Source organism: Microtus pennsylvanicus, chromosome 1 (genome assembly GCF_037038515.1).
Source record: "Microtus pennsylvanicus isolate mMicPen1 chromosome 1, mMicPen1.hap1, whole genome shotgun sequence".
Lineage (NCBI taxonomy): Eukaryota > Metazoa > Chordata > Mammalia > Rodentia > Cricetidae > Microtus > Microtus pennsylvanicus.
The window spans coordinates 133221553-133239607 of NC_134579.1; the positions used below are offsets into that span (position 1 = coordinate 133221553).

Below are 18055 nucleotides of genomic sequence, written 5' to 3' on the forward strand. Positions count from 1 at the left end.
GCTCTGGGTCCCATGTCTGTGTGTAGTGCAGGCGTCATGTGATGTCTTCAGATCTAGGAGAGAGAAAGGAGTTGGGTAGACACTCAGAGCAGGGTGACTGCCACTGACTGACTAGGTATCTGGGAGAGCCATTGCAGCCTTTTTTGTTGCTCTGTAGACCAGGCTGGCCGCAAACTCACAGAGATTCACCCATCTCTGCCTCCCAAGTGCTGGGGTTAAAAGCACTGGCCCTCACCACGCAAGGCTCGCTGCAGTTTTGTGAGTCTGTAAGACAGGAGCTGTCTGAAGACAAAGAGCATGGAAGCAGCCACAGGCTTCGCCCCAGACTGCCGGGATAGAAATGTGATGTACAGCTCCTCATCTCATATGTTGCCTCTGGGGTTCATCACAGGGCAGCTGGCTCCTTATAGGTCAGTCCATAACAGTGCCGTGACTCTGAAGATGACTGGGGAGACTCTCCTGGTCTGTAAGAAAGGTCATCATTTGCCATAGCCTGATATACATAGAAAGTTCCAGGACAGCCAGGGCTTCATAGAGAGACCCTGCCTCAAAAATAAAAACAAAAGTTAATAATAAAACAAAAATTTAAATGGGGAAAACTATTAGAGTAGAAGCTCAACTAAGGAGAAGAGAAGGTCTGGGAAGAAGGTTCAATGGGTAGAGAGCTTTTGTGCTTTACTGGTGACATGAGTTCGAATCCCAAAACCCATCTAAGGCCAGACTTGGCAGCATATATCTGTAATTCCAGTGCTCTTGTTGATAGGTGAGAGGAGATAGGTGAATCCAAAGAAGACTGTCTGGAATCCAGACAGCAACAGAGACATGTCTTAGACAAGGTAGGTGAGGAATGACACCTGAGTGAAATCCGTCAGTGAACACTGGGATGGGCAGTGAGGAGAGAGTGATCATATAGGGGGAGAAGGGGCTGGAGAGATGGCTCAGTGGATAGGAGCACTGGCTGATCTTCCAGAAGGTCTGAGTTCAATTCCCAGTAACCACTTGGTGACACATAGCCATCTTTAATGGAATCTGATGCCCTCTTCTGGTATGCAGGTGTACATGCACACAGAGCACTAGTATATCTTTAAAATTAATAAATTAATTAAAATAATAAAACAAGAGCTATAAAGTGGGAGGAAGGAACATTAGGAGCAATGAAGACGCTCAACACTGTGACTACAGTGATGAGTTCATATAACCTACCATATTTTATATTTTAACTACGCACAGCACAGGGCACATCAATTCACCCTCAATAGAGCTTTAATAAAAGGAATGGTTCAGTACAAATGGAATGGTTGGTGAAAAGCACAAAAATATAGATTTCCTCTTTACTGAAAATTCAGAAATTTTGGCAAATATACACTGGTCTCACCCTCTTTGGGAGAGAGGTCTATTTTGAAGGACACAGAACATCATGGGCAATAGAGATTGACTTTGAGTCCCAGGTCACACACATGGACTTGTATTTCTTTCCTTTCTCCTCATTCTGGCCCACGTTTCCAGGGAATCCAGCAACATTTGAATATCTGCCATTGCTCTGAGTATCAAGAGATAAACAACCAGGGAAGGTCTGAGACTGTGTGTGCACCCTCACCTCTCACAGTGACAGTGAGCAGAACATTCCAGAAGCACACTTAGATGCTGACATTCTTGGATTTACTGCCCTCCATGTTTACTAATCAAACCCAGGGAATGGATGTATTTGTGGCAGACTGTAATGGGCCTACTCCTTGCCTGCTATCCTCCAGGGATAACACATGAGGTTGTACAAGCCAGGGTTCTCTAAGCACTGAATAACCTGTTTCATCCTGACTTTTCCACATCTGCTGCAGGAATTTGGGCTGTCCCCAGGGTGGAACTGTTCATGCTGAACAAGGTATTATCTTTGGCTGAAGGTTTTCCCACATTCATGACATGCAGAGAGCCTTTCTCCAGTGTGAGCTTTCTTATCCCTTACTGTAGTAATGGGAGCGGCAGGCTATGTTCCTGGCACCCGGCCGCCCGCACGGCTAGCTTTATACCCTGAAATAATTACACGGAAACTGTATTCTTTTAAACACTGCTTGGCCCATTAGTTCCAGCCTCTTATTGGCTAGCTCTTACATATTGATCTAACCCACTTCTAACATTCTGTGTAGCACCATGAGCTGGCTTACCAGGAAAGATCTTAACCTGTGTCTGTCTGGAGTGGGAGAATCATGGTGACTGCCTGATTCGGCTTCTTTCTCCCAGCATTCTGTTCTGTTTACTCCACCCACCTAAGGGTTGGCCTATCAAATGGGCCAAGGCAGTTTCTTTATTAATTAACCAATGAAAGCAACAAATTAGAAAGAAATCACTCCCACATCACCTGACACGATGGGACCGTCTGATGAACGTTTCTCACATTCAGGGCACTTATAGGGCCGTTCTGCAGTCTGGATATGCTGGTCCTTGGGAAGCATTTTTGTGGCTGAATGTTCCCTGCATTTCCTGCATCTGCAATGTCCACCTCCACTGAGGGGCCCCCAGCATCCAGAGCTTATGGGTAAGCTCCTTTTGGTCTCATGCTGGAGAAGGCCTGAGTTTTCCCTACCGTCTTCACATATCTAAGGGGTTTCTGCACTGGAGACTGTGTGGTTCTTACACAGGGATCCTTGTCCTCGTCGTCACTGAAACCTTTCCTTCCACTGTGCTGGTGTTGGGAGGTGCTTACCCTGAAGGAAAATTGCCTTCCCCATGTCCACACGTATGCAGTTTGTGGGGAATGTAACCCTGCCATTCAGCCTGCAGAACAAGATGTTTCATGACTATGCCACACATCCCACAGGGTAGATTTTCTGGAAGACTGAATCAGCTGTGGTAACCTTGACTTTTGATCGTTTTTGAAAATATGCCTCGGTCTCCACTTGAAATCAGAAAAATCTTATCAATAAAAACCACAAGTCAGATATCATGGTCAAAACCTGAAAGACCAGAGAAGCAAAGGAACACCACCAGTGACTTCCTACCTCTTCCATTCCTGCAACCAACAAGGCTGAGATCCTGTCTCTGCCCCACCTGCTCACTTCCCATTTCCTTCCTGTACAGACCTCCAGACCTCTATGATTAACTAGTGAGTAGTTCCAACCTCTGACTCCAAGCAAGGTTTATTTGTCAGAACACAAAATATCACACAACATTTACTCCATTTTGACTAAGTAAAAATCAAAAGTTTTAAGTAACATATAAAAAGTATATGCAGTTAGTACAATAACAATAAAGAAATATATAAGGCAGTAATTATATTAACAATGTCTAGTCCATTAGCATTTGACAAATTCAGAGAAAATACTCCATTATCTACCCTATCTTGGTAAGTCCAAAGTGTTGTACCTAATATACTTTCTATCATAACTTGTATTACCAATCCAAAACTATCAATTTTTGTTCTGAACCTCATACATTTTACCCATTTTTTGTGAGAATTTTTTCTGAGTTTGGTAACAATGAAAATAAGAATAACTGTGCAGGCTTCAACTCCCTGAGAAAGATATAAATTACCTGAGTAAACAGGAAGGGCAGAGCAAAGAACTTCACAAAACTAAGAAATGACAGGAACAGGTGGCTGCCTGGACAGTCCCCCGAGGTTTCTCTGCAACCTTGGGGCTTCCAACTCTTGCCTACAGGTCTAGCATATCTGACAGACTTCTCTGTGAAGCAGGATTTTTGAAGAACTGCCCCCACCTCATCTTGGCAAAGTTCAGCTGTCATTTTCTTTTGTTTCCTGCTTGTTCAATTTGGACAGTATACTGGCAGCAGTTGAGGAAAGGGCAGTATCTTGACCAGTGGCTAGCTTTGCCACAAAAAAGTAAACATCATGTGGAGTTTCTTTGTTGCTAACCATCTTCTCTGAAGTAGATTGGTGCTGACAGCAGGAACATGTTTCATTGTCTTAAAAAAACCTTATATAATTAAAACATCTTAAATGCCATATTCTGTAAATCTATGAAGTGTTTGAAGATGGCCTGTCTATCTAAAATATATCATTTGATCTTGATAACATACCTAACATGACTACAAATTTGAATGCCATAGGTGACTGACTATTAACGTGCATTTTTATATTATCCTAAATAGCTTGTAATAATAACTTTTAAGAAATTTACATGGTTAAATGAGCTATATAGGTACAATTATTGAACAACAGTAGAAAACTATATACAGTATGTTCTAACAAAAATAACCTTAAATTTGTATTAATATAAAAATATCTTAAGAGTAGAAACATATACACAGTATTACAAAAATAAACTCAAATTTTACAAAAATAAATTCAAATATATAAAAATTCAAACCAAATGTAAGCTATTTAAAAGTAGTAGTTACAATTTTTGGTTTAAAAGTAGATTTAATAATCTTCCCTTTTATCCTATTTCTACATCCCACCTTTTTCTTTTTAGAATGAGATCCCTGAATCTAATCTCCTTTGTTCAGCATTTTTCCTGATCATTATCAATAACAATATCAATAACGATCCCTCTAAATGATGACAAATATCCATAACCTACAGAATGACCAAAACCCAACCACTGCACCTCTTAGGAATGTGGGTGTCATGTTCTTAAAATTACTTCCTGTTGTCCGGGGGTGATGGCATATTTTGGGGACTCTTAATAAAACTGGGATAATTGTCATGTCTTGGGAGAGCTAGCTGTATCATTTGTTGTTCAGTCTCTGTGTAATGGGAAAATGCAGGGCTTACTTCAAGTCCTGGCTACAGTAGTCTGTAAGGCTGGACCAACTCAGCTAGCCACCTGGAAAATGTCCTGAGCAGTTTGGAGTTCTTAACCAATCTTTGAGTGTTTGTCAGCTTAGTAATATTATGATAATCCAGGTGTAATCATCATTGTGGGCCCCATCCTCCTTTTGGAGTCTTCGAATGTCGCTGATGGGCATGGCCATGGGTGACTGCAGAACTTGAACATTCTAATGTCACATGCAGCAGATCTCTTAGAGGTTCAAGGACCATAATTTGTTATGTACATCCAGAGTGTAAAAACTTAATTCCTAGCTACCTGATAGAGACTCCAACCTGAAATCTTGTACAGGAATCTAGAGGAAGCCTTTGTCTAGAATTAGTATTCTGGAAGACCATTAATATCATGACAAAGTGAAAAACATAGATATTAAACTTTATACATTTTGAGATAATATTTATACTTTAAGAAATATGTTAAAGAGTAAAAATAAAACAAAGGATTATGAGAATATTGGCAAAGAACATTCCCTTAATTTTGGCTTTTCTTCCGTTTCATATCAGGTAAATCTTCTGACATGAGACAGAGATTTTGGATTGTCCTTTAACAAGCATGCTTGTTGTAAGAAAAGGAGAGACCCACTCACCCATTCCAAAGCCAGGTTTAATTTTTAATTGGAGTAGAACTACAAAAAGACCATTTATACTATATGTCTGTAGAGAACAGCAGAAACAAACATTTGGGATGATTTATGAAATGCTGTCCTGTTGGGAATGTGATACACATACAGGCCAATTTAGTCTTTGTGTTGGGACATTTTCTCTGGATGATTTGTCCTTTTACTTTGAATGTGTCATTTGTCCAGTGGTCTTCAGATTCCCTAATCGGACGCCTTCATTCTCCTTTACAAACAAAACCAAATCCCTGCTCCAACCCCAACTTTGGGGAATTTCCCTTTTGGCAAGTTTTAGCCAACCAAATGAAAAGCATTTGTTAGTCTAATGAGTTAGTTTAAATTGAATGGTCACACTGGCTGATGAACTCTTCTAATCAAAGGTCTCTCTTGTTCAAATCTCATCTTTATCAATTTTGAGGGAATTCCCAGCATTTTTTCTCCCATGGAAACAAAAGCAAAACCTCTTTCCTAATGTAACACATATCCTGGCTTCCATTTTGAGGTCAACACATCATCAAAGTATATAGGCTGATTTAATTCAGTAGTTTTTTTCTATCATCTAACATTTCTTCATAGATGTCCTTTCTTCCTCATTAGCATTTAGAAAATTTAAAACTAATAAAGCATTATGAAATCTATCTCTTGGGGTCTTTATCATCCCTTTCTATTTATGTAGCATATTTTTTAGACTTCAATTTGATCTTTCTATACCTCTTAATATTTTTCTCAGAAACATATGCTAGTTTATGGTTTCTTTCTGAGATTGGAGGTTTTCCTCTGTTGTAGCCATTCACGTATCCACAAATTCATTGCTATGTTAGCCACATATGGCTTTAATTTTCTCTCTGTTTTTCTGGCCCTACACATTCAACCCATCTTATGCTCTCCCTTCACCAGAGAAAAAGTTCTAATCCCTAAAAGTTGAACATTTACTTCCTGAAGAGGCCAATTTGGATGTCAAGATTCTGGTACAACTATTGTTACGTCCTCCCTTGTGTCTATACGACCCTCAATTACAATGTCATTTGTTTTTCTTTTTAGTTTTGGTCTCTGATCATTCACAAAAGTCTGCCAAAATATTTATTTGATGGTTTCTCTTGAAATTTTTGTTTTCTAAAATTGATGTATCATCTAGAGCAGTATGGTTTTCAGTATCTATTTCTTTTTTTAATTGGGTGATACATCTTTCTCTGCTCCCCTCCCTTTCTAGCCTCTCCTGTACTTCCCCCCAACTCCCAATTTACTTGGGGGATTTTGTCTTTTTCTCTTTCCTATATAGATCCTTTTATGTCTCTCTTAGGGTCCCTATTTCTTTCTTTTTTTTTAAAGTTATGTAATATATATATATATATTACAGATGTATATATATATATATATATTGCAGATAGAGCACACTCTATCTGCATGTACCAGAAGACGGCATCAGAGCCCACTACAGATGCTTAATAGCCACCATGTGGGACCTGGGAATTGATTTCAGGATCTCTGAAAGAGAATTCAGTAATCTTAAGTACTGAGCCATCTCTCTAGCACCCAATATGGTTTTTAAAAAAAGACATTAGGTCCTATAATTGTTCTGGGATGAAGTTTCCTTCAACTAAATTTGACAAGGACCTCTGAGAGAGGTCCCCCAGGCATTTCCTGATGGCAAAGGGTTACCCTGTCTGTCCTTTGTTGATCTGCATACATTGGTCCTTGTGGGCCTTTGCCTCATCTTCTGCCTACTCTAGAAGGCAGGGGTGTTCTGTTTGGATTAGTCCTAGAAGAAACTGCTTTTAAAAATGCCCAGTCTAGAAAAATTCCTTTTTAGATGACCTTGTTTACTACAATGAAAACATCTGACAATTTGTTTTTTCTTTAACCCTCTGGAAATCCCCTCTCCTATGCAAGTATCTTCATGGTTATGATTTCAATATTGACTGTATCTCAGATCCATTCCTGTATGGGTGCTGACCTTTGTCAATGGAAGTTTCTGTCCAATTCATTCCCACAGTCGTTCAGTCCAAAAGAGAAACACCCAGAGGCTTATATTAATTATACACTGTTCATATACTATTAATTAGTTTATTAATTATAAACTATTAATTAATTCAGGATTATATTAACTAGCTCATACAACTTAAATTAACCCATTATTCTTGTCTATGTGGCTTGGTACCTTTTCCCAGTGAGGTATTCTCATCTTGCTTTCTCTGTGTCTGGCTGGCAATTGATTCTGCTTTTCCTCTTCCGAGAATTCTCTTAGTCTAGTTGCCCCACCTATACATCCTGCCTGGCTACTGGAAATCAACATCTAATTAAACCAATAGCAGTGACAAATCTTTACAGTGTAAAAGAGCATTCTTCTATAGCAGATCTTGCCTTTAAAGGCCTAATTATCATTTGCTTTATGAATTAACTTTTTTAAAAGCCAACGATTCAATTATTTTCTGGCTTCTGAATTTGGTGTCATTCTATTCACAGCTGAAGTCAATCTTTGTGGAAAAAAAAATCAGTGAAGGTTTCTTTTTGGTCCTGTATAACTTTAGTAAATGACTGAGTCCTCTTTCTGACTTCTTTTGTCCCAAGCATTCAAAGTTGCTGCATGGCACAGAGTCAGGGTGTGGTCATAGTCTTCATGTAGAGACTGACTTTGTACATCAGCATAATTGCCCTCTTGAAGACGTTGGTCTTGGGAGATTTCAAGACTTCTAGCCCACTTTGTTGTTCAGTGGTCCTAGCCTCAACTTCTTACCATGTCCTCCACTGTAACTGTGGACCAGGTTCCAATATGCTATTGTAACCAAGTCTTTCCAGTCATTTGGGACAATTCTATTACCAGTTGACCATGAATTTAACATCTACTGAACAAAAGGTGAATGCATGCCATATGAAACTACAGCTTCCTTAAATCTCCTCAAATCTAACCTTTCCACAGGAACCCAGCCAGCTCTGACACAGCCTTGGGGTACTGCCATTTGATAGTTATTTCCAGGTGACTAAATAAATTAAGGCTGATTGTCTGACAGCCTTGGACTGTTCCTCTCTAAGTTTATGATGTAATGGTGTCATTGGTTCTCCTTTAAATTCCTCTTTCTATATCTGAGTATCTTCATTATCTGTTTTAATGAATTGTCTTAAGTCTTATAATTTATCAGACGAAATTCCATTATTTTCTTTAGTAATTAGTTGTAGGGCTTGTATATTGTCAGTGGTCACCTTTTCTAAGGCCTTTATCTCTTGGTAGTCATATCAACCAACTTGTTTCGGGATCAAACAAGATGTATCAAACCAATAATGTTTATAATTGACATTATATAATCCCTTCTAAGTTAATTATCTCCTAAGTCTCTCCATCCTAACAGTGTTTCCCATTTTTGGATGTGGACAAAACAACTCTCCCTTTGTTTTTTGAACTAATCCCCCCTTTAACAGTTCCCAATTGTCTTACCAAATCTGCTGATGATAACGGTAAAGTCTGGGGCCGGCTGCCTCTGCTTAGCCTGTCTGAGCTGAAAAGCAGGCGGTGTCCATCCTGGCTGAGAACAGCTTTCCTGACCCTGTGTCCGCAGCCTGACGAGGGGCTCCAGGGAAGGCCCACACTTGTGGGGAGAAAAGGAGTCAAGCAGCCAGCAACCTGCAAGGGAAACTATGAAATCAGCCATGTGGGTGGCAGGAAGAGAAAGCACAGAGCTACCTGAAGGCAGAGCTGCTTGGTGCTGAGGGGCTAAAAACAGAGGCATTTGGAGCCAAGCGCCTGTGGAGTTTGGGACTTGTGGACATTTGCTGTAGAGACTGCTATAGGAAAATTCCAGACTTGCTCAGAATGATTGGGGAAGAAAGGGAAAGCCAGAGAGACATGAGGTGACTCCCCTGCAAAACAGTTCTAACCCATGAACATGACTTAACCTTGTCTGTCTTTGTGATCCCATCTCAATCTGAGAGATGAGTCCAGTGTTCCTAAGCTGATCCCTAGCCACCTGCCTTGCTCCTAGCAATGCTCACACCATCCCCTGAACTTTTTTAATAGAACTAATTTCTACATCTATGTACATATAGGTCACCTAAATGGGGTGTCTCCAATAGGAATCTCTGTCCAGAACTCCAGACGTATACTCAATACCTTCACAGAGAGTTCTCTAGACAAGCTCAGATTCAGCATGGCCCTAAACCTACTTCTTTTTTGTTGTTTGTTTATTTTTTTTTCAAGACAGGGTTTCTCAGCATAGTCCTGGCTGTTCTGCAGCTCACTCTGTAGGATGGCATCAAACTCAGAGATCCAACTGTTTTGGCTACTCAGTGCTGGAATTAAAAGGTGGATAATGAAAGACCCCCGGTGTGGAGACTCTCACTCAAGTCTCGGGATAACACGACCCCCCCCAACCCCCAGTAACTCACGAGAGACCGTCCTTGCTGCAATCACACGAGGTTTATTGACAGGTACCAGTGCACTGGGGCCAAGACTCATAACCCATGCAGGGAAGGAGTTCGACCCCAAGTGACCGGGAGAAGGGTTTTTTTTTCACCTTTAAAAATATATATTTACAGAACAATTCCCCATTCTCTGGGACTCTTAGAAAAAAAGGTCCATTTTGGGGAAGTAAAACAAATAGTGGAGACGAGTGTAGCACCGTCCCCCAAATCACCAGCCCCCAGGTCTTCAGGCCTGGTCTGGCCAAGTGCTGACAGGAGGTGAGCCTGGGAGTTTTTTGTATCCATTCCTTCCAGCCTAGAATTGATACAAGACAGGCTTCATGTTCCCCATTCCTCCCTCCCAACTCCAGGGACACTTAAAAGGGTCCTTTGCACCTGCCCGCAGGAAATTGGGGGGCTGGGAGGGAGGGAGCTGAAAATACACATTTGGTATCAAAAATAAACACTTGGGGTTGGCAGGAAGACCACCTCCAAATCCCTTACTTCCCACCCACCCACCCATCAGATACAGGAAGGGATGCTTCCCTCTCCCCTATTGAAAAGCCCCATTTAAAAATAGATTATACTATCAAAATGGAAGAAGATGGGAGACAGAGAGCCCTGGAGTACTGGCTGGAGGGGCCCCCCAGACGGGGACCACCACCCCAAAAAAACCCTCCATTGGGAGGTAATAGGCAGGCCCCCAGGGAATTTGGAGACAAAGGAATGGCTTCTCAGGGGAAGAACAAGAGGAGTATTCCTCCCTGGCTGAAAGCTTACTTGAGAAAGAACAAGCTGACTGAGAAGGTTGGGGAGGTAGCAATTCCTATGTGAACAGTGTGATTCTTCCTTGGCTACCACTCCCAAACCATTAAGTGCTTCCTGGACTCAGATATGGCCAGGAATAATAAAACAAAACAAACTAGCTCTTCAACCCATATTGCAAAATAAAGACAGGGCACCCTCATCTCCCCAAGGGCAGGCTGAGAAATAAATAAAAAGGTCCTTCTCAAGCCATACCCTGATTGTCTTGTTTTAGGGAGAAAATTGGGGAAGAAATGGGGGAGATGTCTTACCCACTCTCCTAAAAGGGTTAGGCCAGATTCTTCCCAGTGGCCTTCAAAAAATAAATAAATAAACCGCCTCTACCATTCAAGTAGGAGACGTGTAAAGGCGGCCACTGGGAGGCTGGCAAAAAAGAAAGAAGCTGTCTATTTTGGGTGGAAGTTAGTGAAAGATTCTCTCTTTCCCAGGAATATCCACCCCACCACGAGCAGAGCATGAGTCTGTCAGTTGAGCTGTTTCTCCTCGAGATGGCTAGTTGGAGAGTTGAGGAGCACGGATGGAGGGACCCCAGAAGGGAGTGGTGGTGGAGTCATGGCTTCTGGGGCCCTGGGGAGAGCACCACGGGGGTCGAGAGGCCATCCACGCTGATGGAAGGGATGTGCACCTGTGCGCTGCCACTGGACGGAAACTGGAAGGAGAGCTTGGCTGGACTACGGGGTGCAATTGGACTCAGAGTGCTCCAGAAATGAATGCTGGGGGGCAGTGAGCTGGGTGTCAGCAGCACCGGGGTCAAGGTATGTGTGGGTAGCAGGGATGGTGTCAGTGCTGGCCCTGGTGCCTGCAGACCAGAGCCTGTTCCTGATCCAGGAGTCCGTTCAGGTCCTGGGCTACCCAGCAGGCTTGGGCTAAGTGGAAGTTCCAGGTCCCGGGGCTTCCGGCCCTTCTGGGGTTGGGTGATCTCAGTGGCAGAGGCAGAGAGGCCACAAACCTGTGCTGTATTTTCCATTATGACAGCTGGGAGCCGAGCCAGAAGGCCTTCTGAGGGTGAGACTTCTGGTTCAGTTTTGACAGTTTCTGAACCAAAGCCTGCAGCCCCTACTGCTTGTAGTTCTTCCCTAGGTCCCTCCACTTTCACTTCTGGGGGCAGTGGACGGCCAAAACCTGGCTCCAGACTCAACTCTTCTGATTTCTGGTTTGTGGCCTCGGGTGGGGTCAGGATAACCTGCAGGGGCAGACCAGCCTCTTCAGCCTCCAAACAGGCTTCTATGGGGTTTGGACTGGTGCTCCTGCTCCCCGAGGGAGGTGCTGGTACTCCTGCAGGGGTAGTGTTGGGGAGCACTGAGGCAGGCCGAGGATGCAGAGGTGGTGGTGGCTGTGGCTGCAGGGACTGGATTGTGAAGGTGGAGTAGAGGCCCGAGCGCATGTATTCGTTTCGGCTGCTGCGTGCTAAACCACCTTGGCCTGCCATTCCTGCACCCTTGGGTGTTCCTGGCTTTCCACTGGCAGTGTCCCCTGGGGCTGCATGGATAGCAGCAGGGGCCATTGCTACAGTCGAGGCTACAGACACCTCAGGCTGGGGTGGGCAGTCTTCAGTGGAGCACCCTGCAACCTCTGGGTAGGATACAAACTTGTAGACAAACTTCTGACCGCTCACCTTGCGGATGATATTCTTGTCGTAGTAGTACCGCAACGCCCGGCTGAGCTTGTCGTAATTCATGTTGGTCTTGTTCTTGCGCAGCCCCCACAGACGGGCCACCTCCTCTGCGTCCACCAACTTAAATTCACCGCCATCCCGTGAGGTCCAAGAGATGATGTGGCCGTTACCTTGTTCTCTCAGAAGCTGCAGCAGAAACTGCCACAGCGTCACAGACGGGTCCATCGCTAGGGAAGTGCTCACGCCATTCCAGAGGGACCTGCGTGTGGCGCGGCGGTGGCGGCGGCGGCAGCTCCCGGGGGCGGGGGCTCCATGCGAGGCCCCCCCGCCCCCCCAGGCCTGGGTTCCAAGGCGGCGGAGGCGGCAGAGGCGGCTGCGGCGGGAGCAACAGCGGCGGCAGCGGCAGCACCCAGAAGCCCGATAAGGGGTTTTTATAGGAAGAAACCACAGCCCAATAATCCGAGAGGGGCCGCGAGGGTGTCACAGAAAATTCTGAAAATACCAGTGTTGATCACAAGGGGGCAACTCCCTGTTTCTCAAAAAAAAAAAAAAAAAAAGATTATTCTGAAGATTACAATCTAACTTTATCTTCAGCTAGTTCCTAAAACACAGTCACTGAACCGGCTAATCCTAGATTTCTGATTTTCTCCCTGCTTAGATTTTTGGCTCTATTTTTTCCTGCAAGGGGGGGGGGGGTCTGGATTTATCCAGGTCTTTCAGTACCACCATTGCTTGGCCCAAACCTTCTTCGTAACATTCTTTCAAAAAAAAAAATTATCCCGCCAACCTTTCCTCTTCATCTGACAGCACTTCCTTCCTTCCATTGACTCACGACTCTCCTTGGTTTGTAGGTATAAAAGGCTGGAGATGGCTTGATGGTTAAGAGATTGTTTGCTCTTTCATGGGTTCCAGTTCGATTCCCAGCACACACATGACAGCTCTATGGTCTAAACCTTCAGTCTCCAGCTACTGAAGCCGTTTTCCGGTCTCCCTGGGAGCTGAACGTTACTTGCACAGACATACATTCGAGCAAAACACACATACATATATACAAATAAGAGTATCTTCGTCTCACCATGCCACCGGCGCCCTGGGCTCATCCGCTCAGTCTCCCATCTCTCCCGAAGCGCATCTGCACGCCTCTCAACATGTGAGTCTTGCTGTAGAGAAAACTTCTTGAGCCTCCGTGGCACTGGGTGACAGGCCGGGACCTCCCACAACCAGGCTGCCCAGTCCGCATCAGCCTGGTGAGGCTGAAAAGACCTGGGCAGGGGCTGCCTCTGACCTCAGATGATCGCAGGGCAGTCTGCAAGCTCCGCCCGGGGCCTCGGCACCATCCCTGGCCGAGTTAGTCAGGGCGGCCGCCACCTGCAGACTCGGGGCTGAGCGAAGCTGCTCCGGGCTGGGACCCAGCGAAGTTCCGCTGGCCCGTGCTGTCCTGTACCGGCGTCATCTAGGCGGCATATTCTAAAATCTCTGAGTTACTTAACCAAGGAGGTAGCACGAACTCAGACTCTCAGATTGCCTATAAAGCGAAGCCGGAAGTGCCTCCTTTGACGCAAAGCGCTGAGGCTTCTGGGTAATGTAGTATCCTCAAGCCATGACCCTTCATGGGAGAACACCCTAAAGTTGGAACATGGGTATGCACAGACACTTGGCCAGCAGCCTCGCTAGTACCCCGAAGTTCTGGTCTCGCTCCTGCAACAGGGGGCGTCGTTCTGTGATCGCCATGAAAAGAATTGCAGCGAATCACAGAAGCGTAGAGAGTCCTTATTTCAGATATTCTCCAATGCTACAAAATCAGATTACACAGGCAACCAGATTTGTGTGACCCAAGAATTGTGTTCACCTGATGACCTTTGAGTTAATAGTATTCCCTTATTTCTATTCAGATGTGTGTGAACTGACTCTTTATAAAGTCAGTTGTGGGGCTGGGGAGATGGCTCAACAGGTAAAGGCATTTGCTCCCTACCCTGGCAACAGGAGTTCAAGCCCTGGGACCTGCAAGGCAGGAGAGCAATTTGACCTCTATATATACACACACAAATGGACACATACACACACACACACACACACACACACACACACACACACACACACTATTACTTATCCCCCTTCCCCAAACAAATATAATAACAAAGCAAGTCATGGTCCCAGAAGCCTGAGACAGCGCCCACATCCCAGCTGTGGTAGGGTTTGATAGATGGGACCCAGAGGCCTAGAGGGGCATCTTAACTCATGAACACTTTACACACACAATTGGCCATTGTCCCAAGCAGTGGGAAGAAGGAAGAGATTTTGCTGTCTGGAGCCTGTGTGATCCTCAGCAGACACTCGGCCTCTCTGACCCTTCACGGTTCCATGTTCCTGGGGACTTCATTTGGGGATGTCATGTATGTGCCCTATGGAACATGGCCCCTGAAAGTGACAGACACTCTGGCTGTAGTGACTGTGGTCCCCTAATGCATTCTGCAGGGGCATTTTGGCAGCGCTGCAATTCAGTAGTGACAGTTCAAAGTCCCACTGGTAGTCCCAGCCATGTCCCAACCCACTTAATGCCCATCCCCAAATCCAAACAGTCAAGGCTCCCCTGTGAACTGCAAGGTTTTTATTGTTGGAACCCTGTTTTTAGACACCTGGAGGGTAGGGGTAGGGCTTGGCGCATCTATGCAGGTGAGCAGACAAGTGGCTTTCTGAGTTTTCTGGAAAAGATGGAATCATCAACAGAGAGGGTAAGCTTCTATTTTTGCCTGTAAAGAAAAAGGCGGCAAAGCATCAGAGGTGAGGGAGATCTCAGCAGTCACACACGGGACACCACTTGGGAGGGACCTGTACTCTGCAACAGCTCCTGGGTCTGACTTGGCCCAGGGAGTCTCCTCTCTATTCTGTCTCCAGCAAACCACACCAGGGCGAGCCTTGTAAACAGCCTCCAATCCAGCCTGATGGGAAGAGCCACCTGCCCTCGGGACACCATGGGCACATGTGGGGCAGAATGGAGAAGCAGCTGGGGAGGGCCTGGCAGGACTCCAACTGATTCCTGTCACATGATGACCTCAGAGGCATGCAGCTGGGGTGGTGACAATGACTAGTTCTAGGGATAAGATTCTGCAGCTGAGCATCCAGGGCTGGATTCCCCACAGTGACCTCGGAGATCCAGAGAACAAGAAAAAAGATGAGTGTTTGGGGGTGTGTGGTAGACTTGAACAGTAAGGATAAAAGATCTGGGCTGGAGTAGGGGTGTCAGGCACTGATGTTGCTGGACTTGGGAGGTTGAGCCAGAAAGCCTGATAGAAGCCAGGTGGTACCATGGGGGCAGGGGTCCTGGGGGTCTGGTCTGGCTTGACTGAGCTGAACAGCCAGTGTCCTTCCTGCCCCTTCCTCCTGACATCTTTCTTGACTCACAGAGGAGCTGCAGTGCTGGGGAGGAACACACATCCATCCCTAAGCTGTGGTGAGCAGGTGGGCACACAGGCTCTGATCCAGACACACAGAGAACTCACCGTCAAACTCTTTACATTTTCCTTGTCTTCCTCTGTCAGCTTGTTATTAACACACATCTTCAGATTTTCAGCATTTTTCAATACGGCAGACTCGTTTTTGTACTGGCTCACGAATTCCACATAGTCAGGCACAGATGGGCCAAGAAATAGAGCAAGGTCCTCCTTCAAAGCTGGGCAAATGCCACAATCTGAAACACACAAAAAAAGGTGATTCTCTGTTGATAGCCTTGCATCAGAACACAGATGTCCTTCCTGGGGAGTGAGGCTGTGAGAGCCCTGGAGACTCTGTGTCCCTGACACCAAAGCCTAGTAACCACTTTACCCTGAGGTCACCCACATCCTCCTAGTACCTACTTCCCCCAGAGGTCAGGAGCAGGGCAGCCCCAAGCAACACGAGAGCACCAGTGAGCTTCATGGTAACTGCAGCAGGTGCTCCTACCCAGCTTGGGGCCCCTTTTGTAACTGCCCTGGGCTGCTCAGGGAGTTGGGAGGGGCTGGGTCTGAGCTCTCCAGGCTCCTCCCAGAATCCTGCTTGAACCTCCCTGGGGCTGTCAGGGGGAGATGTGTGTTTTGGCAAGAGAGTAAGATCCTGGTCAACAAAGGGCCCAGGTTCAGCCTGATCCCCTCCTTAGTGTTCTGCTTAAGGTCACATGTCATGTGAAGACCCAGGAAGTGATGAGCAGGGAGAAGACAAGGTCGCTCCATCAGGCCTCCAGCGTGAGGTCTCTGTCACTCCATCAGTCCAGGGAACACAAAGGTTATTTGAAAGCCTCCCTAGTAGTCAATATCTGGGGTAGACCAGACCACTGAGCACTTGGGGACCCTGCTCTGACTGTTTCTGCCCCTGCCCCCATCTTTCACTTGCTTCACGGCTCCACTGAAGCTGACTCTAACCCTGAAGTCCTCCTGCTGTCGGAGTCGTCCTTCAACTCCATCTTTTCTGTTGTTGTTATTCTGTTTGTTTTGTTTTATGTTAGGTCTCTACATAGCTCTGGCTGTCCTGGAACTCACTCTGTTGACCAGGCTGGTCTTAAACTCACAGAGATTCACCTGCTTCTGCCTCCTGAGTACTGGTATCAAAAGTATGCAGTATCCAGCTAAACTTGACCTATTATACACTTTGCTAATGTTTCTGGTTTTTTTTGGAGACAGATTCTTGTCCAGGTTAGTCTTGAGTTCATAACCCTGAGAATGGAGGGTGTGTGTCTCTCTCTGTGTGTGTGGTATGTCTATGTAAGGCGAATTCTGCTTTCCCTGGGCCTGGTCGGAAACATTGTTAATATTTAATAACAACTACCTGGTGTGGAGTCCAATACTTTCAATGCTAACACTAAGGAGCCAGAGGCAGGTGGAACAGTCTGAGTTCCACAGGGAGTTCCAGGCCAGCCGGAAATACACTTGAAGTTCATACTGCAAATGGCTCATGTTCATTTTCTCATAACTAAGCAAAGATGCCTCATTTGGAGCAATCTGACCCCCTAATTTGTCACAGCCTGACTGTCTTCCTGCTCAGGTTGCTTTGACTTTCCACCAAGAACCCAGCATGACGACCTTGATGGCAGCACCAGCGACTTTGAATACTCCATAGATTCCTTGAGAAAACTAGGGGCAACCTCAGCCGGTTACCCCAGATTCTGAAGACACAGCTTCAATCTGGATGGTTCAGAGGGTCTAGCAGATTTTCACTATCACAGAATTCTAGATGACCCATCAACCACTTCTACCTGGGTCATACAGGAAACGCCCTGTCTCTCAATGGCCCAGTAGAAGGGGCAGCTAAGAGGCAGGCTGTGGTAGGCTCCAGTGCCCCTCTGGCCTATGGAGCGGGACAGCCCAGACACATTGACTGGGCTGGGAGACATGCATGATTCTCTCCCCTGGGCTGACATTGTAGGCCTCATGAAACGCTTCTGTCTTTTTCCTGCACTACTTTCAGGAGTGTGGGCTGAATGGAAAGTGACAATGATGGAGAAGGAGGCAGTGGAGCAAAGGCTGAGGCAGGGGAATGACATTAAGTGGTCAGCCGGCAAGCAGCTTGATGTGTGCAGGCTGAAGCATTGGACAGGGACAGGGCAGGAAAAGGAAAGGTCACAGCAAGAGTGCAGGGAGCAGAGTCTGAGGAAGGATCAAAGGGGACAGATCCACAGGACAGAAACTTCAGGACCTGTTTGACAAAGAGGTTCAGGGAGCTGTGGCCTCTTTAAGCACAACAGCCTCACCAGGGCCAAGAGCTACAGCACTGCTGAGTGCCAAGGAGGTCTCACTTCCTACCCATGAGGCTTTTGGTCAAATGCTGATGTGAGGCCTGTTCACTAGAGGGTTCCTC

At 45.7% G+C, this 18055-nt stretch overlaps 2 protein-coding genes across 4 annotated transcripts; both read right to left on the bottom strand.

The window, feature by feature from the left end:
* Nucleotides 1-9785: 9785 nt before the first annotated feature.
* On the bottom strand, nucleotides 9786-13771 carry Elk1 (ETS transcription factor ELK1). 3 transcript variants are annotated; one of them, XM_075984716.1, is made up of 3 exons: nucleotides 13515-13771; nucleotides 13305-13389; nucleotides 9786-12758 (listed from the first exon to the last, which is right to left on the bottom strand). In XM_075984716.1, the coding sequence occupies exon 3, from the start codon at nucleotides 12452-12454 to the stop codon at nucleotides 11165-11167; it is 1290 nt and encodes a 429-aa protein (XP_075840831.1). In that variant the 5' UTR covers nucleotides 12455-12758; nucleotides 13305-13389; nucleotides 13515-13771; the 3' UTR covers nucleotides 9786-11164. The 3 variants fall into 3 exon arrangements, with proteins under 3 accessions (XP_075840831.1, XP_075840811.1, XP_075840820.1); XM_075984696.1 differs by having other exon boundaries at nucleotides 13305-13771; XM_075984705.1 differs by having other exon boundaries at nucleotides 9786-12764; nucleotides 13305-13771.
* Nucleotides 13772-14822: 1051 nt separating this feature from the next.
* On the bottom strand, nucleotides 14823-16166 carry LOC142841194 (major allergen I polypeptide chain 1-like). The gene is made up of 3 exons (XM_075957993.1): nucleotides 16084-16166; nucleotides 15730-15917; nucleotides 14823-14979 (listed from the first exon to the last, which is right to left on the bottom strand). Exons 1-3 carry the CDS (start codon nucleotides 16142-16144, stop codon nucleotides 14950-14952), a joined length of 279 nt encoding a protein of 92 aa, XP_075814108.1. The 5' UTR covers nucleotides 16145-16166; the 3' UTR covers nucleotides 14823-14949.
* Between the last annotated feature and the right edge of the window lie 1889 nt (nucleotides 16167-18055).